We start from the raw sequence: 26,629 nt of genomic DNA, 5'->3' as shown, positions 1-26,629 counted from the left end.
TTGAGTTGATGTCCAAACAACATGTTAAACATTGAGTTGATATCCAAACAACATGTTAAACCTTGAGCTGATATCCAAACAACATTATTAAACCAGAATGAGGACTTAATTCTTTAAAAATAGTAGTTACTAACGCAAAGAAGCCCTTTAAAACGCAAAAGGTTGTTCTGATTTTTTTACATATTTGGGTTTAGACTGACATTAAAAACATAAATTTGCGAATTCGGCATACGACCGGGAGTTTATTTTTTTGAAGAAAAAGGTTCAGATTTACCATAATTTCCATTCCTTGCTCAGTATTCTAGAAAATTAAACATTGAGTTGATATCCAAACAACATATTAAACCTTGAGTTGATATCCAAACAACATATTAAACCTTGAGTTGATATCCAAACAACATGTTAAACCTTGAGTTGATATCCAAACAACATATTAAACCTTGAGTTGATATCCAAACAACATGTTAAACCTTGAGTTGATATCCAAACAACATGTTAAACATTGAGTTGATGTCCAAACAACATGTTAAACATTGAGTTGATATCCAAACAACATGTTAAACCTTGAGTTGATATTTAAACAACATTTTTATCCTTGAGTTGATGTCCATAAAACATATTAAACCTTCAGATGATATCCAAACAACATATTAAAAAATAAGAACTTAGTGAATTTGTGCATTTAATTGCTCTTTTTTTTCTTTATTTCCTGGACCATTGTTCCTCTCATGCTATGATTGTCGTATTCATTCAGTTCACTGTTTGTCAATACTTCTGAGGTGTGAATGATGAGTATAAGTTAAAAAAACTAGGCAATCTACGTTTATTTGACTCTAACATCGATTTAGCGTTGAAAACTAAAATACCTCATTAATATAGAAATCACACTAAATGGCTGAAAATATGGCAACAAAATAATAACAGTACATCACTCCAAAATAGTCCAAAGTTAACTAAAAGAAATTATTATAATTTTAATTGTATTTCTGTTGAATATATTAAATATTTGTTATTCTGTAAATAGTTATTCTTATTTCATTCGTTGTACTTTGAACATCTATTCGCTCCGTTAGATTTTTTGTAACGAAACTCCTCCCCGTACGACGGATCTGAAATAACCGTCCCTTACGATGAGAATGAAAATTTTTTTAAAAATTACTTTTTTGGATTCAAAGATTTTATGAGTTTATATTAAAAAAAAATAGATTGATTACCTTCCACTGCACTTGACACACTATTTGTGCACGCTTCATACAACTCTTACCACTCTACTCTGATGAGAAATTAATTCTAAAACGTTTCAAAAAAGTTCTTTCTTTATTATTCAAGATGATTATAGCTTTCGTTTTTTAGTTAGGGTGTTCACATACACATCGACAGTCAGACTTATTTTAGTGAAAATTTTGAAAAGAATAAATATTTTTCTGTTTCTATGAAAATAAGTATTTAAGAGTTTTTTTTAGGAGCGAAAAACTAATATCATTTTATTACTGTATAAAATACAAGAGTTCAACATAACATAATAAAGCCATATATATATTAATGTTTGAAATGAGATCGGAAAAGTTCGGATGCTCTCGGGTATTTTCGATTTTCCAATACATGATGACTTTTGTCGTTGGGTGAAAACCCTTTTTCTGCTTTCCTTGGTAATCAAAATCTTCCATAGTTCATATTTATCAATTTTTCATTACTGCTAACAATGAGAAATGATTATTTAAATACTTCATTTGAAAATTTCGCTTTTATGGGCTTTCAAACTATTTAAATGATGGCATTAAGGATCACTTGATTTCTCAATTGATGTGCAAGGTGTATTAAAAATCGTTAGAGCAATTTTTGAGAAAATTAAAAAAAGATGTCTAAAATCGATTATGTAAAGTGACACGGTTGATCGATCCTAACCATATGCCTTGCTTAGATATATGATTTCAGTTTCGCATGTCTTTTCTTGTTTAGCTAAGCCTTTTATATATATCTGTATACACACAGACCCAGACCATTTGGCGAGACTTGGTTATTCGGACTCATCGGACCTCAAAACGTGAACTTCAGTCGAAAATTCCAAATTTTTTATGACCGTTGTACTTCCCCTTCTTATGTATTTCATATATAATACAGGCAATGAAAGTAAAACATGTTCGCTCACATACCCACAGCATTTCTCTTCGTTTATTCTACAATTTCAGCTTTCATCCTATTTATAAACTCAAAAGATTCGGTTTTTTATCCGATTAGAAGTTATCAAGTATATGATAATAGATAACCTCTTCGGGTGATAAAAAAGTAATTTCAGCATTGATCTTAAAAAAGTGACATTGCACTAACCATGAGATTATTTTTATCATCCAGAATAAATGTTAGCCTTTCTCAGTTGTTTAGGACCTTCTGACATTTTCAAATCCGATCCGTTTTGAGAGTTAATTGCTGCGTCACGAATGCCGTTTGATCCTTAAAAGTCCCTTTTCCGCCATTGAACCGAACTGCCTCAAATATAATTGACGGATTATCAAAGAGCAGGGAGGATAAAATGACTATCGACGAGGTACGATCACTAGAGTATTAGCTTTTTAGCCCCGTGTCAGCCTTGAACCGTTTTACGATTTGTGACTAATTCGATTCCACAGCTCGTGATGCAGCAACCTCCCTTCTCATTGTCAGCGGTTGCTGAAACTGGCATTTCTCTTGAGAATTTGACTGTGACATAGAAACACTCTCAAGAAGAAAAGGGAAGTGGCTTGTGTGGGGTAAACTAAAGGTCGACTGGCTTTCCCAAAAAGGAAACTTTTAGGATTGGTATTATTTAACTATTTCTACTCCAAGATGAGACAAAAAAGAAATGAATTTTTAATTTGCAGAGTGCAGTTTATTTAAATTTTGGGAGGGTAATAAAAAAAAGTAATATTAACTAAGGTTCAAAATTTTAATGATAGGTATTTCTTCAAAATTAAAAAGTTTCTGTGTATGTCTGAAGAATATAGTTCAAAAAAGAAAAGTCATACAAAACTTTTTTTTTTTTTATAATACATCTACTGTTATTTACAAATGTAATAACAAAAATTTGTATAAAAATATGTACAAGTAAATTTGCTGTAGGTGATATAATGACATGATACAAACTGTGGAGAATCTACCCATTGATAGAACTCCAATAACATTTTTAGAGAAGAAGGTCTCGAGGCCATCTTCTTTTCAGACTCCTAGGAGGATTAGTAGGTAATGAAGGAAAAGCCAGGTTAGAAACAAGTAGGTTTGGTTGGGAAGTTTATTATTATTATTATGGAAGGATTGGTATCTGGTTCTGACAAACTCTGCAACACATGGAACATTGAGATCCTGATGGATGACTTAATTTATGACAAAGTAAGATGCACTAAGCATCTTACGAAGGATTTTGGACTGTAAGGATTGGATTGGGGAGGAATTCGATGGTTTAGTGGAGTCCTAAAGTTCAACTCCATATGTCCAGACAGGTCTTATAATAGTCATGTAGATCAGTCTTTTGTAATAGATTGGAAGTTTAGACCGTTTGTCTAGTAAATGCTGTAATAGTCGGAATTGACGAACAGTTTCCTGTCTTTTAAGTCTTGCATGAGGATTTCCATTTCAAGTTGTGGGATTCGATTAGATTTTTATTCAGCTCAACATCTAGGTTATTACAGCCTTTTTACTTTATTTATCTTCTGGTCTTTGACATTTGATAGTTGAATGTAGACTATTTCTTTTTTACACTGGTCGATATTGTTGGATTATATTTTAGTATAAAGTTGAGTTTCTTTCAGAAATTTTATTATTTTGTCTATGGATTCTTTAAGGGCCAATTATCTTGTACGAGGAATTTTATTATTTTCGAAGGCTTGACGAAATGATGAGCATTCTTCAATTATATGCTTTATCGATAATGGGGACTGATAGGTTTGGCATATAGGCTGGTCCTCTTTTGTGATTAAGTGGAGGTGTGTTAATTTGGAATGTCCTATTCCTACTCTTGCAATAACCAGTTCTTCTCTTCTGTTTCCCCTTATTGCTAGTTGAAAACAAGTTGTGGGATGCGCGCACCGCACCAGTTTTCCCTCAAATATTTAAGCAATTAATATTATATATATATATATATACTTTTTTTGTTTTAAGACTTACAAGTTACTTTATAACGCTCATTTTTTATGATCCGTTAATTATATTGTACTTTTATTCTTTATTCCTGACTCTGATGCTGTAAAGCCCACCTACTATGTTTGTAGTTTTTTGAAGAAGATCCCTCTCAAACATTTTGAATAAAGCCTCAACAAGGTACTACCATGTAGTGGCAAACAAATAAAGTAGTAGGCTCACTGCACCTTGTTAGTGAGGACAGGTAAAGTAAAGATAGAAGAGTGAGCCCTATAGACAGCCCTATAGGGCAACACCATTTTGCTCATAGTCAACCATGAATGATTAGTTTCTTCAACAGAAGCAGGGAGGGGAAAGAACATAATAGAAGAAAGTCTTCAAGATCAATCTCTTAATATCTCAATCAACCACCAAGTAAACTGCAATACCTTTAAGTATTATATGTAACCCAAATCAAAATTAAATATCTAACTAAATTGTTTTGGCTAAACCACGTATAATCAGTTGTGTTATAATTAATTTCAAGAATACAGGTTTATCTTCTTATTTCACCATGCTCCATTTATTTTAATCCAAATATACAGCCTACTCAATAAAATCTGAGAACCAAGTATATATCGATTAATGCATATTTTGGTTCTCTCCAGACTGCGGTGAATTGAGTTTTAGTATTATTCTAAAAGAACTTGTCCCAGAATAAATAAAGAATTTCGTATTATCACACACAGTAATAATGATACGAAAGTAACAATACTTACAGAGCACGGTAACTGAAAACAATACTAATACGATTATAGTTGATACAGACACTCATTGTACCTATCTACGACATATATTGGCAGATCGCAAGCATGTTATCATTCCGTTGCGATCTGACTCTATCGCAATATCGAAGTCCTTATGTGCTCTCTATGGCTTATTGTTCCAGAGCGGGCCAAGGATTTTTTAGTCGTTATCGTTGGGCGTCATTGGTGTGAACGCCCTCTGTGACAATTCTTATCTCTCAATACACGCCAGATCATCTTTTCATCTGCTATGATAAAATTCTATATTGCTTCATTGTAAAATGAATAAAAAATAAATTCGGAAACTAACATTAATTTAGAATTCTCAAGCATGGGACAATGACTATAAATAACCCATTAAGAACAGCCAGAATCATTCAATATATAACAAAAAAATATGCATATCTAGATATATTAACATATAAAACATTTATTCTTACATGAGAATAAATATTAATGAGTTTAATTGGTGTCGTGTATCAAAATATCAACAATCAAAGTATCAACAATGGTCCCTCTCTACAAAAAAGAAAAAAAAATTGATACTTTGAGTTTTTTTAAGCAAGTGAAATTTTTAGTTAAATAGGAAGTAATAACTAAAATTTTATTTAAATTAGGTAATTATAAATTGTAAATGAAATTATACTTAAATTTACCCAGGTTAAAATGATTTAAAGGGACCTTTCAAATGGGCAAATAATGTAAAATTTTGTTTTTTGTAAAATCTTGAATTATTACAGATTTTTTTTTTTATTCAGCCTCCTTTACTACAGATTTTCTGCTTCTAAAAAATCTTCCTTCTTTAACAATCTTTTAAGCCTTTATTAATTTAGTTGAGGCTTGTTAAATTGTTAGCTGGAGTTTAAAAAAAAATAATTCGGTATGACATTATGTCTGCTCCATAATCCTTTCTACCCAATATAACTTTTTTTTTATTAATTAAGCTCAATTTTTATTATTTATGTGCTTAATTTCTGCTTCTAATTTATTATTATTAGTTACGTTGTATTACTAGGAATAAAATAATTCCCAGTATTAATAAAATGTAATGATGAAATGACATTTTAATTTTATATCACGCGTATATTTTTCATTCATTCATCTTTCGGAACGGAAAGTAATTTATGAAAATTGTTTGAAGTTCTTAAAATGTACTGATTATTCTTTTATTACTTCAAAATAGAGCTAAGTATTGTACTATTCTATAACATTTTAATGTATTAAATTTCGAATAAATTTACAAATTATTTTTAATATTTTAGGTTTTCGATACAATGGGAACAGGTCACATGACAAGATCAACTGTCGAAGAATTGGTGTCAAATCAACTAGGCAAACAATATGGAAACGTATCTGACGAGCAAAACAGGGTAAGTTTGCCTGAAATTTTATAAAAATAGTTTTATCACGTGTAGAGTTCAGTAGCGTGAAATCATATAAGTCAAGGTCGTTATGGGTGTTTAAGGTACGGTGTTTTGAAATTACAGGGGCTTTTGACGACAGTTCCTTATCGTGCGAATTTTCAACGAAGGTTTGAAACTAACAATGTATTGTTCACAATCTGTCTCTATTAAATTTATTTTAGAATTCAGTAGCGCAGCTGAAAAACCAAGGGAGAGTCCAGAAATTGTCCTGAGGAATGGGCGTAAAGGAAAAAAAACAGAAAATCTTTTTGACTCTTTATTTAAATAAGCTGAAGTAAGATTTTTATTGATAACATCAGATGAAAATAATCTTCCATATATTGATGCCTTTTACCTCTCACTATCTACACCAGTAGATATCTGGTGTATGTATATATCAAGAATATCTGCCGACTACAATGAGATGACATTGGATTCAAATCTTCCATGGAAAGAACTTGTAAAAGAAATATGTATATGTATATATATAAAGTCATACATTGTTACTTGAAGTCTCAAAAAGGTTGTTTCAAGATATGTGGTTCATCTGTTATGTAACTTGCACATTCACTATCATTATTCTCCCGATCCCAAGACTGCTGAAGTCACGACTTCCTCAACAACTGACTTTCTAAATCAGTAATAAAAAAACTACAGAAGTCATTTGACGACTGGGTCTGAAAATGGACAAGCAATATTTTGTCAGGTACATCTCAAAGAAAAAAAAGTCGATATTCCTATATCGCTATATTCATTAAGATTGATGCTTGTGAAGGTACAATGAAGTTAATAGCAGGATCCATTATTATGGCTGGTTATTGCGAATTGCACTGATGGGTCTTGGGATACTTAAGATAATCCCTTCAAGCTGTCCTACTGCAATTTACTTCAGTGCATACAGCGATAAAACGAGAAATAATATTTAAAAAAAAAAGCAATATTATCCAAGAGGAAAAAAAAATTATTTCAACGCAATTTATAATTATTGTAATGAAAGCTGAATAAGAAATAAGTGTTAACGAAAATTAAACAAGAGTAGAAATTTATGACTCTGCCAACTATAGTTGAGGAGGATTAAAAATTTGCAAAACGAGAATTCAACATTTTGCGAATTTCATTGCCAATAATGTTCGTCAAAATTATTTCACAAAATACTAATTTATCTCTCAAAGGTTCTTTCTTCTCAAAAGGTTCTGTTTTAAGTTGCAAATGTGAATGAAGGAAGGAAGAAAAGTGTTTTATAAAAGGTTTAAATCTAGGAAAAAGTTATTTGGAAAAGGTTATATGGGACAAAGGCAGTTAGCCTGAATTTTTAAGATTTGGAAAAAGGAAATGACATCAATATGAAGGTATCCTTGGGAATGGCCTGAGGGTCGAAAGGTTAGAAAAGTTGTAAAGAATAAAGTTGAGAGAAAAAAAAGGATCAAATTTGTTTTAAATTAAGAATAAACTAAACTACTCTCAAACAAGAATATATAAAATATTTATACTAATTTATCAATATTTGGAAAAAAATGTTATTTATTACAATCTTGAAAAACCATATCTGGGGAACTATTGAACGTAAAGAGCTCTAGATATATTAGAAAATTTATTCTATTTTAAATGATGTCCAAGCGCATTATTTATTGTTTAGGAAAAAACATTAGAAAGGTAGGACGTTTTAAAAATCCGTGTGAAAAATTCATTATTTATCACGGTAGGTAGTCGTCAAATTTGACTAGTAACAAATTATAGTTTTAATTTAAGTAGGCAATAATTTGGATAAAATAACATCGATTTTTCCCTCGAGCTCTTGTACAATAGAGACCTAAACATTTTTTAATGGATCGGCGCCTTCAGTACCTAATTATTGAATTTCACAAGAACAATAACCTGGTATTTTTATCAAAAATTATGAAATTATCTATTTAATATGATTTTAGTGAATGACACTAATCTTCCTTGTTTAAGTGTAACAATTTATTTCATATACATCAACAACAACGTATCGAGAAAATCTCCCATCTTCAGGTTGTTACATAGTCATGTTGCAGCATGAATCGAAGATTTTGCAAGAATTTTCCATTAATAGTATTTATATGGTCTTCATTCATAATCATAGTATTATATTCTTAAATTAATAATCTTCAACTGGAAGAGTTTATATATTTAATATGAATTTGGTGAATGACACTAATCTTCCTTGTTTTAAGTGTAACAATTTATTTCATATACATCAACAACAGCGTTTCGGGAAATCTCCCATCTTCAGGTAGTTTTTACAAAGTCATGTTGCAGCATGAATCAAAGATTTTGCAAGAATTTTCCATTAATAAAATTCATATGGTCTTCATTCGTAACCATATTATTATATTCTTAAATTAATAATCTTCTACTGAAAGAGTTTATGTATTTAATATGAATTTGGGAACCTGAAGATGGGAGATTTTCCCGAAACGTTGTTGTTGATGTATATGAAATAAATTATTATACTTAAAACAAGGAAGATTAGTGTCATTCACCAAATTCATATTAAATCTATAAACTCTTTCAGTAGGAGATTATAAATTTATCAAATTATCGTTATTTATTGGAAAATATCAGGTCTGAGGTATCAGATCTATTATGTTTAAACCCGAGATACATTAAAGTGATTGTATTCGTGGAAGAATATATCATTGTTTAAAAATATTATCAACTGAAGATAAGATGAAAAAAGTTATCAATGAACTTGGATGACGTAGTATAGAATATAGGGGTCAAATGTAATGAATGGGTCCCCTAATCTCTTTCGGACTGAATAGGCGCGGATATCCGGCATTAAAAATATATCAACTTCATCTTGATATCTAGAGAGGCAGATGGCAGAATTTCTATGTCATCATGTAGAAATGTCTTCATTGACATAGCAAAGTGTTTATAACATGAAGTGATAATTAACTGAAATGTAAGTAGTATGCCTATATAAAATTAATAAATTTGGACCATCCATTTCTTGAAACTATAATACAGGAAAGGATTTTATTTCTTTTTGATAAGAAATAATTTTATATATTACTTTTTTAAATAATTTCGCTTTGTGAATTTAGGGTTTAAAATGTAATACATGAGCAGTTGTTTGGGAAGAATTTTTTAATGAAAAAATTTAAAAAAGAAATTTCCATCTGTATTAATGTTGACGATTCGCTGAAGGATCTCAAAAATAAAAAAAAGTTATATAATAGAAAATTACCTAACCCATAAATTATTGTTTTTAAATACTTTGGGTCTATCCCATTTGGTGGGACGGAAGAAATGTTACTTAATCGACAAATTGGCCTAGTTATGCTAAATAGGTTGGACGAGTTAGAAGATGGAGAAATGATCCCAGCCTCCTTCTTGTCCACTTTAAAACACTCTCAGTTAAATTTTTAATAATTAAACTAATATTAAATGAAACATTTTATTTATAAATGCTGTTTCAATAAAACAAATTAAAGTTACATTCATTTCATAGGATGTCTAAACTTTTATGTTCTCCATGAGAATATCAATCTAATATTCAATTATTGAATCAATATAAAAAAATTGAAACGTTAAATCGGGTTTAAAAATAATTGAAAACGCCATTTCATTATGTTAATAGTGCTAATTGGGATGATAAATTTTACCCTCAAAGTCCAAAAACATCATTCTATGTTACCCATATACTTAAATATAATAGAAAAAACAACTTCAATACCTCGATTTGAACATAAATTGAATCGAATTTAATTATTAATCTTGTTAAATCATTCTGCTTAATGTAAATTAAATCCAAAGGCTTAATTTTTAAATACGCAAAAGTATAAGTTTTTTTTTTTTTTAAATTATTTATTTATTGTAATTTACAACTGTACAAAATAATACAATAGGTAAATATGTAGTATGTTTCATATACACTTGAAAATCTTGGGAAGGAACCACCCATTGGTGGTACTTCAAACATTAATTTAAACTAGAAGGTCCCGTGGCCATCTTCTTTTCAGACGCCTCGGAGGATTATCAGGGATTGTTAAGGATGAAAGATTAAGAATTAATGGGTTAGGATGGTTAAGGAGTTTGGAATAAAAAGACGCATATCTGTTTTGGGTCAAATCTGCAATGAATGGGATGTTAAGGTCTAGTATAAGTTTTAAAAATACAAATTAAAATACATACATACTTGTATTATTATAGTTTTTTTTTTTTTACATTCAACTCAAATAGATATTTAAGTACCCTGTTGTCTGTTATGACCTGTATAAGACTTGTGAGCTTGATGGAACTGGTAAACTTGAGAAAATGATAAATTAAAAAAAAATCATATATAGTTGGGAATTGTATAAGCAGATATATTCACCGAAATATAAATACATTTATTTTTTCAGTTTTATATAAATATGGTGTTCTCGACTCTGGACGAAGATGGAGATGGCATTATAAGTTGGGAAGATTATAGGAACACCATATCCAAACATGTAAGAATTTGTTTAGTAATAAATATTTTTATAAATCTCATATCATGCATTATTAATTAAAAATTTAAAACGTAATGATTTCGCATTAATTTATTTCTTCTTCTAGGACGTTTCGGGAATACTCCCCTCTATAATTTAATATTTAATATTTATTCAATTACTATTGTTTTAAAAAATTCCTTTTAAAAAAGGAAAAAATCAGCAATTTATCATTTAATCATCAACTAAAATGCTCCTGTGGAAAGATTTACATTGATGAATCATTACAAAAATTAGAAAAAAAAAATCTCCATTATAAACAATAGAAACCACATATCCCAAACTAATCACATAGTAAACAATAATCAAAACCACGAGATCGGTTTTAGTGATGTCAAGATATTAGGTAAGGAAAAAAATGCAATAAAAACAATATAAAAGAACACTAAAAAAACTGAAAAATACATGAAATAAAAAAGAAGACTTTATGTTTATTCCTTTATCTCAAATATAATCATATAATAATTAATTCTTATCAATAACTCTCTTTCACTACCCATAGTCTCTTATAAGATTTTGAGCTTTGAACCTTTCTGTTCGTGTCTTTAACTAACCTACATTTTTATAGTGGTAAATTTAAATTTTTTCATACATGGTGTTTCGGGGTTAGGTTTCCTAACTGAAAATTTGAATTAAGGATCACAATTCAAGAAGATAATTCCCTATGGAAGTTTGTCCTCTAACGCTTGCTTGATATACATGTATAAAGATTTTCATGGTTATGAATTATTTATGATACAATAAATAAATTTATATGTGTTTATACTACATGATCCTCAAAATGATTACTTCTAGGGTGATAATACATTTCCAGTAATGTTCGGACACTGCTGCTCTGGAAGAAGCATGCCGAGACTGTCTTTTAATCACTTTTAGCATTGTTTAATGTGGATTAGAATGTTTATATTTCATCAATTAATTAGTTTGAACACATTTTAATATATTTATTATAAATTAGATATTTCATAACAATGAAATTATTTAGACGAGAACATCTTCTAAACAAAGCGTTAAAGGATAAATCTTCATATGCATTTTTTTTTATTGTTTCAAGATCGTAAATTAACATTTTTAGTTAGGACACCGAAACACCCTGTATATTGAGATAAATTTGACCCGGCCAATAAAACTAGGAAATATTAGTTGAGTAAACAAAATAATGTTAAAATACTCATTTATTGAACTGTTTTTCTTATTATTAATACCAAATAAAACTAATTGGCTGTGCTCAAATGTGGATATGAATATCTTTAAAAAATATTAAATTATAGAAGCTGAAGAAGGGGGCAAATTATCCTGGAAATGTTCTAGAAGAAAAAAATATATTAATGAAGAATCACTATGTTTTTTGATTTTCGATCTTAAGGCAAGAATGGGCATTTAAAAAAAGTCAGATTGTAAAAAATAATGAAAAAAATTAATAAATATTTCTGTCTCTAGAAATACTTTTGTGAATCACGGATGGCTTTTAAACTGCAGTAATTCATACAGTTTATACTTTAAATAGTCTAATGTATATTATCATTTTGAAGATTATTGTTTAAAACTCACCATATTGTTCCAATTGTTGACCCACTATACCCATATTGTTCCCATTATATTAAACCCTTGTTGACCCACTGTACTCATATTGTTCCCATTATATCAAACCCTTGTTGACCCACTGTACTCATATTGTTCCCATTATATTAAACCCTCGTTGAGCCACTGTACCCATATTGTACCCTTTATATTAAACCCTTGTTGACAGCCACCCTTGATCAACTGCTTGGGCCGAGTCATACCAGAACAGAACATAATGGATGTGTTCCTTACTACGTTCTCCAGAAACGTTGGTCCCAAATATACTCTCATGTATATGAAGGGTATGGTAAGGAAACCTGGAACGAGAAGTTTCATTACTGGAAAAAGTAAAGCAAATTAAACCTATCCTTCGTTTTTTTTGTTTTTTTTTTATTTATTTTTATGATTACAGTTTATTGATATTTGAAGATCAGACATTAAACTAAGGTTGAAAAGCAACCATTTTCAAGATTTACACAATTTTTAATGTTATCAGAAATAAACATAAACTATAAAATTAATTTTAATCCCCAAAATGCCATTTAAAAATATATCATTAACCACCTGAAAAATAAGTCGATACTTTTATTGAAAAATATATTAATTCTTTCCGTGATAGGGTGTGGTATTGATCGAAAGATGTCTAAAAAGTTGACTCAAGAGAGAATAAGGAACTCATCCAACACTAGAGCTCGGTTTACCATAATTTCTGTTATACACTTCCTTGTATTGAGTAACGAATTAAAGTTTTCATACTATCTAACACGCCTACGCATTTAAACTCCCACCCCTATGCGGTCATATTATTGGGTCGATATCGAATTTCGTCAATGTATTGTACCTCTGAGTGGTATATTACAGCATTGATATTGATCCGTGAGATATGTATATCACTAATAATAATATTATTGACCATTTAAAGAGACATTTATACTTTAATAATAGCTGTCACTATTCTAAAAGAAGAATAAACTATTAGGATGGTAATAAGTCAGTTTTTGTGTGTATTTTATTGTTTTACATTTAAGATTCATCACAATCTTAATGTCTAAAATGACATATGTCAATTTTATCTTTTTGTGAGAAAAACATGTACTATTTTTAAATCTGATTTTTGCAAGAAAAAAACATGAACTAATATGAATGCAATTTTTTTCCTGTTATATTGCGCCTACAGAAAATTTGATGAAGCCGTACTTAAATTTGATAATTAACCTGACATTCGTTCGCTTTTGATGGAAGAATTGTTTAAGCTAAACCAATATACTTTTATTATTATTGAGGTTGCGGTTGTGGACGCTCTCGAATTTTATTTATTAAAAAATCAATAAGATAACTCCATAGATTTAAAAGGTTTAAAAATATATTTTATTTATTTTTATAAAGATATTGAACACAGTGAAAAATGAACTAAGAGCTTTTCAGTTTCGTTATCATTTATTATTTTTAAGACCAATTATATATTTTTTTTAAGCAGTGAACTTTTATAATTGATACCATACAGATTTTTTAAAATTATTTTTAAATTATAAACTAATATGGTAGCAACAAAAATACCCTCATTTTCCATGCTTTGATTTATTTTTCTGGACTTTCTATTTTCTCGGTTAAAAATATACTAACGACCAACGAAGGAATTTAAACTCCGTTTTTGTGGGAGTTCATTCCACACTAAAACCTATATCTATCCTATATTTTCTCTCTTATGTATTTATTTATTCTTGTGGAATAAATAATCGTTTAATAATACATTAAAAACTTTTATGATTATATATATATTTTGTAAAATTTTAGAAATTTTAACATTGTAAAAATGTTCATGTGCATGTTTTAAGTTCAGTCATACAGAATAATGATGTTGTTGTTCGTACAACATAACTAACAAAATGAACATTTTTACAAGGTTAAAATTTTTATTAGTTATAATATTTTACCTTCAACTAGCTGATCTTTATAATTAACTTAATAAACTAGTAATAATGTCGGTGTTATTTCGACGCTGGATTTCATTACTTATTTCTTAGTTATTTGGAGACACGTATTGAAATTGCTATGAAAAAAACTTATTTGAAATAATTATATAAGAGACGGATATATGCCAAACGAATATATATATATTTTGAAAACGAGGGAGGAAGAAAAAAAAGAAAAAAATGAAAATTATCCGAAAATGTTATTAAACTGCTTTAATATGAATAAAATTCTATTTTCAAACAGACATACAGTCACATTTACAATTGATTATTACATTTTAAGAAAAAAATATTACGTTCTATGGAAAACTCTTGGAATAGCTGTAGACCGCGTGATTCCGCCGGCAGTAGATATAGGAGGCCTAAGTATACAGATTCTTAGACAGATTTGCAATTAATGAAGATTTTAATCTTTGTATATTTATAACATGTGAAAATATTTTTTAAGTAAAATAATATTAAATGGCCAGAGCTTGTTGTACGTCAATGCTACAACATTGTTGATCATGAATCTTCAATTAAATTAATTCCAAGGTGTGTAGAAAAAAAATGTATTTATTTGTTATATGTATAAAGTGAATATTTGTTGTTTTTTCTACAGGCTAATGCCTATAATAGGAAGAAAAAGTTGTACTATTATATAATTGTATATATCAATGATAATATTAATTATGTTTATATTATATTTAGGAAGTCCTGTTCTTTTCTCTCATCAAGAAGTTTAAATTTCACCGTATGATAGAAAGTGTGAAATTGGTTTATGATGCATATTATTTTATAAACCTATATTTATTGCTACGTAATGTGTATGTAGTAAATATAAAAAATATAAGTTGCTTCTTTCATGTACAATTTTCTACATAAAGATTTTTTTTTACTGTTACAAAAACACGAAACATGTAACAAAAGTGCAAGAAAGTTCATACTGCGATGTTTTGAAGAGATCAGAAGGGCTCACGTATAAGTGAAAGTAATAGAAAGTCCTACGGCTTTGGGGGTCGTTCTCGTCTTGCCTTCTCAAGGTCTATTTCCTTATTTCCGAATATGACTCAATTATTCGATAAATCGAATCAAAAATCGATTATGCATAATTACTTGTGAGGACTTAAATATATTCAAGTACAGTACCGTTAAATACATGGATGATCGGTCAGCACTTGAATTGTATTGAATTTTTATCTGAGTTCATAATAAATATTGCAATTGATTCAAAATCATATTTAAAAAATATAATTTCAGTCCCTAAGATTGTTCGGAAACTATTTAAACATTTTCATATCTCTATAAAACTTACTGTACCATTTAGTTAACAGTTAATGGTCGATAAAATAATCCCCTTATTAACATTCGTTAGATGCTTAAATATTTATTTTTAATTGATCTATTCAGGTCGTACCGTGGGGTTAAAAAGTTTGTTATGTATTGCATATATGTTGAAAAATATGATAGCAATGCGTTGAAAATATGAAATAATGAAGTCTGTCATTTGTTCACTCACTTATTATTTCTATTTTGCGAACACATTAGCAAGCATGGAACGATGTATACATGAATTTATGTTTTGTTTGAATAGTTCAATATGATTGTTACAGACAAACAAATTTTAGGATCTGTGAAAATTCGAATCGGTATCGATTTTGGGGAAAAAATTAATCGAAAAAATGTATGTATGTCTGTATATTTCTTTTTTTTTTTTTTTATAAATTATTAACTCCGTGAACGTTATGAACGACTGACAGATCCCAAAATATGCGTCAATATCATTCATAAGCTATGGTGTTTTCTTAGTTATTTTTTATTTCATTATATAAATACAACAATGATTATAATATAGCAAAAATATAAATAAGACTGGCATCAAAATTTTAATTGGTACGGTCGAAAGGTTGAGAATTTTATTTTTACATTTTTTATATAGTTATAGTCTTATGTACCAACTCGTTATTAGGGGAATGGTTCATAAAACAAAACTGAATTTTGCTCAGAAGCGTAAATAAAGGATCATGAATCAACATCTAATAGTTTAGTTGGTTTATGAGGAAAAATAAACACTCGATATCCCATTCTGGTTAGCCACACCGTATGCCAAAAATACCGGGGTACACGTACACTCCGTGAGAAAATAATATTATTATTTTTTTTGAGCTCCGTTTTTTTGACATTAATTAAAGTTTATTATGAAAAAATATAGCTTGAGAAAATCTTTTAGACATTGATTAATGCTTGAATTATTTATAAAAAATATGTTAATTCAGATTTATGAATTTAATTTAAAGATTCATGCTTATCAACTAGACTCCGATAAAACATTAAGAGATTGCTACTTGTTATTACAAAAATTAAAATTTTTTATTTAATCAACACACTTTATAGTGGGCCTAATATTTTTTGTCTCCAACCAGATGAACGCGGTGGTCACAAATTTGAAGTGGGAGTACTTTGCTAAAATAAAACTTCCATAGTTATAAACCTATAACACTTAAGATCTCATTTTACAAATTTATTTTAGTCTGTATTAAATTTTAAATAAGCTAATAATTTTTACGATTTTCCAAAAATTAATAATCATTTCCTCTATTTTATATAGAATTTTTTAAGTTTATTATTTGAAATTATAAAAATCTGATAATAATAATACAAATTAAGTTGTTAGGATAAACTATGTAATTTAGATGCCTAGATTCTTTCCTGATGGATGTCGAAGCAAAAAGGATGGGCCTGCATATTAATGAGGAAAAAACCAAGATTATGCAGTTGGGGAAGAAGCCTCTGGACCAGAGGCAAAGTCGCCTTGTAATGGGCCCCAATAATTTCGAAGTGATAAGAATTTTTTCTTTTCTTGGCTCTATTATCAATGAGAACCAGGATGAAGAAGAAGAAGTTAAAAGCAGAATTGCTGCTGGAATCAAAAGTAGCCGTAGGTCGTTTATAAGACCAGTTGTCACATACGGTGGAGAAACTTGGACTCTGAGCAATAAAAGCATTAATCTGCTAAGACAGGCTTGAAAGAGTAATTCTGAGAAGAATCTTAGGGCCCGTATGCGAGAGTGTTATTGGCGAAGGAGGAAAAATGGTAAACTTTTTGGGCTCTATGTAGGAATGTAGCATCTCCTCGTACATAAGGATCCAAAAACTTAAATTGCTTGGCCATGTAATGAGGATGAGCGAGGAAAGTGTGGCTCATAAACTGTACAATTACGTTCCGGATGGTGTGTGGCAACGTGGTAGGCCGAAGGGCCGATGGAGGGGTGCTGTGAGGCGGGATCTGCGACAACTGAGGATCCCAGTTACCCTTACAGAAGATAGAGGAAGATGGTTGGCGGTCTTTGAGGAGGTCAAAGGACAGTTTCATGCGCCTGTTGTGCCAGTAAAAGAAGAAGAAGATTCTTTCCTGAAGCAATATTGTTAATTCCGGTATTCCACGAACATCTTTGTGAGATCTTTGTACTTACCATTTCGTAACACTGAGAGTCTATTTTAAAAACATTCTCGCGTACGTTTATAACGGTCAACATGTATCTATTTTTCTCATTTTTTAGTACATTAATAAAACAATGACATAATTAAAAAGAAAATTCGATCTTAATTTAAAATAAATAAATTTTATGGCATATATTTCAATAATTTTTTATTTTTATTGTCCCTATGATTTGGCTTAGAGAGCCGTCCACCAGAGCCTTAAGATGTACTGCAGGAGAGTCCAGCAGCACATATTTTGTGGCGATTTATTGTTAGTAATATTTTATTTGTCTTTTCTGATGATATAAAGCCGATAGGTTTCAGCAGATATGTGTACAATAAAGTGATCAAAAATGCACTTTTAAGTAACCTAATCCTTAAATATTTTCGGAAGGGGACTTCCCTTTGGCACTGTGGGAGTGGAGGTGGTTCACACTTGATTCAATGTCAGATAAATTCTATTGGTTGGGAACCACTGCTTTGGAGGTTTTAGCAGGTGCATGTTCGATAAAAGTGATTCAAAATGCACTTTTAAGCTTTATTAAGTTTTTTCCAATATGTTTCGAGAGGGGTTCTCCTTTTCCCCAATTCTGGAGCGGTGAATTACTTCAATTTCTTGCTTAGGGGTCCATAGACTTCTATGGTTTAGGAACCACTGGATTGAAGGTTCCAGTTATCGACCAGCATTTGGTTATGGATCCGAGAACTTCATGGCTATAGAATAAACTACATATTAAAACTAAATAAAACACAATCCTAACAAGTTACGATTTTTTTTTCTATAATTAAAATAAAAAAATTAATTTCTTGTTGTACCAGATGCATTCAAAACCCAATGACTGTTTCATCAAACTTACCGTACCCCCGAGCGTATGAATACCATACTTTGGGAAACACTGGTGTATTATATTGAGAGAGGTTAAAATATAATATTGTAATTGAAGAGTAGGCTCCGAGCGTTTTGGTACATTTGTGATTTTCATTCGTTTTTAAAAATGATTTTTAAAGAATCGAATCAGCACGATGGAGATGATAGAAAAAAAACTTGGGTAGAATGTGCATCAGACAACTTTCACCAAGAACCGTCTACTTACTTTGAGTTGAACCTCGCTCGTTTGAAAATGGATATTTTTACATTGCTACAACAGAACAATACTTCCCCGAACAATTTGCTAAATGGACCTTTCCATTGACTGATTAACTAGAAAAGTTTTTAATTATATTTCTGGTTGCGAAAATTGTTTTTCAGAATACGACACCTTAGGGAACTCCCATCTATCCTATTCAGAGAAGTTCAAATATAATATAGTTTCCTAAGAGTATTTTCTTTGTGTTTTTGTACATTTTTGATTTTTATTCTTCTAAAAAAAACTTTTTAAAGAATAAAATTAGCATTTGATTTATACTAATTTTTTTTTTTTAGAGTTACTGCATTTTAAAGGAAATAAATCTATAAAACTCATGAAAGTTTTAATTTATAGTAAAAAATACTGAGATATCATATAAACAAATAGTTGTAAAGATAAGGCACGTGTGTAATATTGACTTTCCCCGGAAGAGATTACTGCTGACCCACAATCCTCTATAACTATTCATTACAAGGAACTATTCGCCAGATATTACATATACCTATGTATATGTGTTCACAAAAAAAAAATAAAACATCTTTTAAATGAGCACTATGTCAAGCCTGTTCCTTTTCTTCTTCCTCCTTGGCGCTACAGCCTGATGTTGGCCTTAGCCTCCGAGCAAAGTTTTCGCCAGGTGTTCCGGTCCTGTGCCGCTGCTCTCCAGTTTTTATTTCTATTAGTGTTCTGGCATCCTGCGTCACACGATCTATCCATCTCAGTTTTGGCCTTGGTCTACCTCTCAGTTTTGTTTTGTTATCTACCTTTCAGTTTTGTTTTGTTATCTACCTTTCAGTTTTGTTTTGTTATCTATCTTTCAGTTTTGTTTTGTTGTGTACTTTTCAGTTTCAGCTCGGTGGAGATTTCCATCTAGAATTTGTTTTTGGGTATCATACATATTCATCAGGCCAACGTGTCCCGCCCAGCGAAGACATCCTATCTTTTTGAGTTTGATGATTCTAGCTTCCCCAAATCGCTCATATATTTCCGCATTTTTCTATCTTCATCAATGACCACCAAACATTCTTCGAAGTATCTTTCTCTCAAAAATGATTATTTCATTCTCATTGGCCTCCAGTTCCAGATTTATATGGCTGTCATTCTTTCGAAGCTGCTGTATGGCACGCCTTTGCTGTGGTACCTCTATAAGACCTCGCTCGACCGAGTTCAAAGCCTTCAGAACTCTATATTATTGCAGATTGTTAGAATTACCACTCGGCAGTGGCCAAGGTATAGGTCTGAATATCTTATCCTCATTTAAAAGGATAATTTAAAATCTTTATTAAAAAGGAAAAGAATATTTAAGGCCAAAGAGGAATACTTACTGGTGCATTTCCAAGACGAGAGAAGGCAGCACTCCCAATTTCTTAGACATTTTCACCTTAGGGAAACAAGTAGAGTAATTTTCAATTGAAAAAATGATTTTTTTTTTTTTTTAAATTGAAATCTGCAAATCATTCTTAAATCCGATCAAACCATTGAACGGATTTGAAAGATATGAGTGATTAAAGATTTTTTTCTACATCGTTGCTCGATCAAACTTTTTTCTAGTTTCATATTCAAGTTTAAAGATTCTAGATTTCAAACTTATTTTTTATAGTTTTTATTTCAAACTTTTTTTTCGCCATTCTTTCCGCCAAAACGGAAAAAGTACATATTCTGGATCAGGATTTTCACTTCTTTCCTCCAAGATGAAGCGGAAAAATCAAAGAACTCTGGAGTGCTGCCATGTCTTAAAAACCCCCTCCCCCTTTCATCGTCATAATATGCACAGGACCTGAGCTAGAATGTTTTATCTGTGGGAGTATTCAATAGGTTAATTGTCCTGATTAGTCACATTATATTACATTGAATGAGTCTACGACCTTCGTCGGTGGAGCCAGAAATCGTTGGGAAATAAAACAGCGGGTATCTTCTCAATTATTTATATGTTTTAGTTTTATCTGTAATATTGACACGTTTCCTTCCGTGTTATTCATGAGGCTTGCCTTCATAGTTCCATTCATATTCACATAGGCAGGATTACTACGAATTTTGTAGTCGCTGAACAAATTTGGCTAGAAATAATTCGTAAACCGCAAGCACTACGAGATTAGGCCGCGGGAAGGATTCGGTAGCACATATTGTTTAAACACAGAGGAACTATTGTTAAAACTGCCTTGTAGTTACCTCAACTGATGGTTAAGTGTTAGTTGAATGGTTTTAATGGGTTAATACATTATTAAGTTGCCTCAGAATGCACTTTTAAGGAATCTAATCATCAAATAATTTCCTAGGGGCCCCCTTTAAGGGTAATAAATTTATAAAACTTGAGTAATTCAAAGATTGTTCTATGTGAAATTCCCCTTTCTATGAGGCGAAGGCCCCTTCCTACTTATTTCTACACCACTGAATGTGTGTTCATCTTTTCACGTTGAAAAAAGTTCATATTGAAACATTCCAATCAATCTCTAGTTTTTACCGTTGGGGTAATGAGAAGCAGTTTGGCATGGTAAGCTAAGGAGGCTTCTCAGTGTAATCTTAGACGTAACTGAAGAAGAAGGTGTCATTTGAATGAATTTTAAAATAAAGGAAACAAGATGGAGGATAGATGTATTAATAGGAACATTTCTTGCTATAGCATGCTTGTTAATGTTGTTGCTTTATTCCGGATATTTGTAGTTTCTCACTAAAAAAAAATCAAATTAAGATTTCTTTATACTTTTCTTTTCTTTCTTGGTTGATAGATTTATTTATTGATAGATATTACAATCTGCCACACAGTTGTGGGCAATAGGTAATAGTGATGAATGATCTCATACATACAAAAATAAAATAAAAAAATAAATAAAATAAAATAAAAAAGAAGAAGAAAAAAAAAATAATAATAAAAAAACTCTTAAAATATATACAAACAAAAGAATAGACAAGATGAACATAATCAAACTATCTGTATGAAAAATAAATAAATAAAATAACATAATGATAAAATAATATATACAATATTTACAATATTTACACAATCGACCTGAGGATCCCTGTGCCCACTCTATCCCTCATGTGTGAGGGGTAGAGCAGAGCTCTAGAGATCCCAGCGCACCCCCCTCGCCGCATCACTGGTAATGAGCCAGTGGAGGCTGAGCAAGTGCGCTAAAGCCGCAAACACACAACTTGAGTGGAGAATCTGACCATTTCCAGAACTCTTTATACTTTTCTGTGATAAAATTTAAAATTTTAGATTTAAAATTATTTAATATTTTTCTGAGGTCAGAAAGACGACTGAAAAATGCTCTGACAAATTTTCACTGAAATATTGTTATGTTAAATTTTGTTGTTGGGACTTTTTTAGAGGGAGCCTTTAGAATATGTTTCGCGTTTTTTCAGGCTTTCCGCCTTACAGCATTTTTAAAATTGAATTAGAAATTTGAAAATTTAAATGTGAATAGAGATGCTATTATAAGAAAGCCATTTGTGGGTCTTAATTGTTTTTATCTCACCATCAGCAATTTGTTTGCGATTTTTAAGTTTAATGAAACAATTAAATCAATTATCTTCTGTTTTCTAAAAAAAAAAAAGAAAAAAAAAAGTATAATGTTAGCCAGGGAATTCTGCTGCTCACACTTTTGTTTTTTTTTTCTCGTAGATTTGATTTCTCATTATTATGATAATATGCGTTATCAAACTTAATAGTTATTTTTTCCTCCCGATATTATAACATTGTTGTACAGTGTTAATAATAATTGTTCTGCAGAACAAACATCTCAACATCAAGGATTTCCTTAAGACCTTCAAGTACAGTAGGGAAAGGAATTACTCACTTTGAATTATGTCCATTTTCACATAATGCATGTATCATCAATTCATGTTTATTTTCTGTTTTTAGAGGGATCAGGAAAAAAAGTTATATTAAAGTTATTTTTAATCCGTCACTATACTTTTATTTCAATATATTTAATAAAGGTACTAGCAAATCGTTTCAGTTCGCTTCCTATGGCATAACATTTAAGCATGTCCAAACTTACGAAATCAAATCCCTTTATTCTTGCTGCATCAGTTGAAATTTCCGTATCAAATGTAATTTTTTCGCCCAACTGAAGATGGCGTAATTCTGCAACAACGAGGCACCGCATCAAAACCAAGAGTTTTCAGGCCGATTGTCTCTAAGGGATTTAATCTAATATTGAACAGTATCGATTTTTTCTCAGTCCGTGCGGTCATAAAAATGAAAGTTGAACGATCAATTACTAGTTGTACCACCAGCTCTGCAGTTTTAATTTATATAGTGTTTTCATGAACTGACAATTTGAAAATATAAAGAGGTGAACAAAGGATATAACGTCTAGGTACATGTCAAAACATTTTAATAAGTTATGGCTATATTTTCGAGCAGGTGTTTGAAAATTTAAACTGTGAATATAGGATAAGGATTTACACGTGAAAGATATCTATCATTCTAGTAATATCACTACTAGGAAAAAGTATGACAATGCTCGTCTACACCCTGACAGTGAACCTAACCTTGATAATTGTTCAACTTGGTGACTGAATGATAAAAACTGATGATTAAATACTACAAAAAATTGTAATCATAGAAAATAACAAAAAGGAAACATACAAGTTTCTAAATCCCAGTTCACTTACATGAGGCAGTTAGATGTCGGAGGGACGAAGATATTACCTATAAGATAAGGGTTAACATATCCGTAATAAATAATAATATATTATTAATAAATTATTATTTATTAAAAAGGAATTAAATTAGTTTACGTGTTCTGGAGAATAAAATCTGTGTTGCATTCCTTACTTCGCAAAAAGTTACATAATATTTCACTATACATAAGAATGAATTCATTACGTGATTCAACTCGTGTAAGAAACATTTATCATTCTTGAAGTACTTACGTCTTGGTTAATCAGATGAAGATAAACTATTTTTTTTTTTACTGACATTAATTCATGAGAATCATACCCCATTATCTCCATTTTCCGAAATTTTACAGCAGGACAAAAAAAAAAAAAATATTTTCGGAAAGATTAAAAATTCGAGGTCTAAATGACATTTTTCATTGTGGTTGTGGAATGGTCTAGAACTTGTGAATTTTCAATGTCAATGAATGCTTATATAAGCAGGAAATTGCTACTTTTAGTTTGACGTAGTTTTTGTTTTGGAAGCCGGCTCAAAACTAATTATCAGGTAGTTTTTATAGCTTAAGTTACTTTATTTTTTAAAATGTTCTAGACTGAGCTTCCTTGCCAAAATATTTTTGACATTCAATTTTTATTTTTCAATGATTTTAACTTTATCTCTGAACAGGTTCGAAATTGGTATATTCAACGAATTTTAAGATAGAAATTTCCTGGATCTACCAAAAATTCTCGTACATTGGACACATAGGTATATAACGTGGTCCATCAATTCTGAAAATGTTTACACATAATGATTTAAATATTTAAAATCTTCCACATTGGAGCGCGGTATGTACTGCATGGGAGTCTTCCTCGATGTTGAACAAGCTTTTGATCGAGTCTGGCATCCAGGTCTGTTCTATAAATTTCGTCAAAGTTGGGCGAAACGTTGGGCAATAAATAGTTGAAAACTATTTTGTTCTTTTTTTATCGCATTCCTGACCATGTTCTACATATTTTAAATTATATGGAAAACTATTTACATGAATATTAAAATAATCGGTTTAAACTATGGCATTTCAGCATTTCAAATGTAGATAATAAAAATTGCGGCAATATTATCACAAGATTATCCATTTTACAATATAAATTGTACAAAATGATTGTACTTCCCTATAAAACATTTTCTATTTTTAGACCAATCATCTAATCGTAAAACAATACGTTACATAAAAATTTACATCTTATAAATTATGTTAATATCGAATATAAATGTCTGAACATTGCATTATTAATTAACTTTTTGTTCTCAGAATCAGGTTAATATTTATTCTAACATCTGATTTCACTCCCTGATGTAAATAATAAAAATTGCGACAATATTATCACAAGATTATGCATTTTACAATATAAATTGTACTCTATCAATGTTTATTGTAATGTAAAATATAATATTTCATCAATTCATTATTTTCAACTGAATAAAAATTACTTGATATTTGACGTACTTTATAATGTAAAATTATAAAATCTGTAAACTATTGTTCATTTTTAACAGCCCTACTAACTTTGGAATTTATACAATATATAAGATTTTTCAAAAAAATTTTCCTTTAAAGTACCTTTAATTTTGTTAATAAAAAAAAGGAGTTCTCATTGTTAGCAATAATAAATTATAGATAAATTTGAAATATTAAAACAGATTAAGAATAAATATGCCCGATCGTTCCTGATTACATCACAGTTCGTTATCTTTTATTAAACTGTTCTATACTTTGCAGGAACAAAATTTATTTCCATCTCAAGAAACCCTAAAATACCAATTTGAGTAGTGATAAAAAAATAGAAATTTCGAAAATCACAGAAATATCGATAACTTCAACTTGGTGACGTAGGCAGGGTGGTAAGTACCCTTACGCATATATAGGGTGGTAAGCACCCTATATGTGCATTGGGTGGTAAGTACCCTATGTATATATAGGGTGGTAAGTACCCTATGTATATATGGTTAGTAAGTACCCTACGTATATATAGAGTGATAAGTATCCTATGTATATATAGGGTGGTAAATACCTTATGTATATATAGGTTGGTAAGTAAATGTTGTAAAGATTTTTTCATTAGTCCCATCTCATTTTAATTAGGATTCACTTATGTTCATAATATAAATTAAGTAGAACAGTGGCCCTGATGGGTAAAATAACTGAAACGTTGTCCGGATGCTAAAATAAATTACTTCTTTAATAAAAGGTCTATTTGTTCCAGAAAAAGAAAAAATATATATAACTCTTTTGAACTATCAAGTGAAAATTTATAATTTATGAATAAAATAGAATATATACTGTGGTTAAGATATACTTTTAAAGGTGGTTAAGGTGTGTTTCTTTGACGTCACGCGGAACAGCAGTATAAAAAAAAAAAAAATTCTAAATGGCACTCTAATGGTCATTCCATAGTAGACAATAAATTCTTTGCCAAGGCTGCTGTTCCATTTGATGCAGAAGGCTCTCACGCAGACAGTACAATTAGTGGAATAAGCGGTTTGGAATCGCCTTGTCCTCTGAGGAGTCCTCTCATTTGGATAACTACTTCCTCCTCGGCCTTTGATGTAACGAAAACAAACTGTCGAACAATCAGGATCCATTTGCCAATTATCTCAATCATCAAAAGGTAATTCAAAGAACAAAGAAAGAAGAACTTTTATCAATGATTGTCTTCGTAGAAGTCAAACCTGATTATCGAAATTGGAAAATACATAAAACTAAGTTTAATCTTGCTTGATTTATTCCGTTGGTAATATTTTTATTTTCACTTACTATATACATAAAGAATATAAAATTGTTGCGATCATTGAAAATTTCGAATTCGAATTTTGAAGTTTTAAGGCCCCCGAGTCCAAATAAATTCTGTATAGAACAGCCCAGGTTCATAAACGAAGAGTCGGGCGAAACTTTTTTTTTTTAATATTTATTTATTGCTATTTACAACTGTACATACATTTATTAAATCTGATCTAATTAAATTGGAGTGTTACAGGCGTGTAGAGAAACTACCCATTGGTAGAACTCTAATGACATTTTACATTAGCTGGTCTCGTCGGCCATC

The 26,629-nt window shown here is 30.3% G+C and overlaps 2 protein-coding genes across 3 annotated transcripts in view; one reads left to right on the top strand and one right to left on the bottom strand.

Annotated features, from left to right (window-relative positions):
• LOC106677467 (epidermal retinol dehydrogenase 2) overlaps positions 1-26,629 on the bottom strand; it is a 75,545-nt gene that overhangs the window by 21,232 nt on the left and 27,684 nt on the right. The window lies entirely within an intron of this gene.
• Positions 1-26,629, top strand: part of LOC112211957 (calcium-binding protein NCSA) — a 41,902-nt gene that overhangs the window by 10,929 nt on the left and 4,344 nt on the right. Inside the window, exons 4-6 of one of the 2 annotated variants that reach the window (XR_010844116.1) lie at positions 6,158-6,265; positions 10,669-10,758; positions 25,306-25,427. Coding sequence is in view for 1 of the 2 variants with exons in the window: in XM_024364364.2 (XP_024220132.1) it covers positions 6,158-6,265; positions 10,669-10,758; positions 12,548-12,721 (372 nt within the window). In the remaining variant the exon portion in view is untranslated. Of the gene's footprint in view, positions 1-6,157; positions 6,266-10,668; positions 10,759-12,547; positions 12,737-25,305; positions 25,428-26,629 lie in introns of those variants that run through there. The other variant, XM_024364364.2, reaches the window with a different exon arrangement.

This window comes from Halyomorpha halys, unplaced genomic scaffold (genome assembly GCF_000696795.3).
Source record: "Halyomorpha halys isolate HHAL.00 unplaced genomic scaffold, Hhal_1.1 Scaffold100.1, whole genome shotgun sequence".
Taxonomy (NCBI): domain Eukaryota; kingdom Metazoa; phylum Arthropoda; class Insecta; order Hemiptera; family Pentatomidae; genus Halyomorpha; species Halyomorpha halys.
The sequence above is the reverse complement of the archived record's forward strand: the minus strand, read 5'-3'. Positions and strand labels throughout refer to the sequence as shown.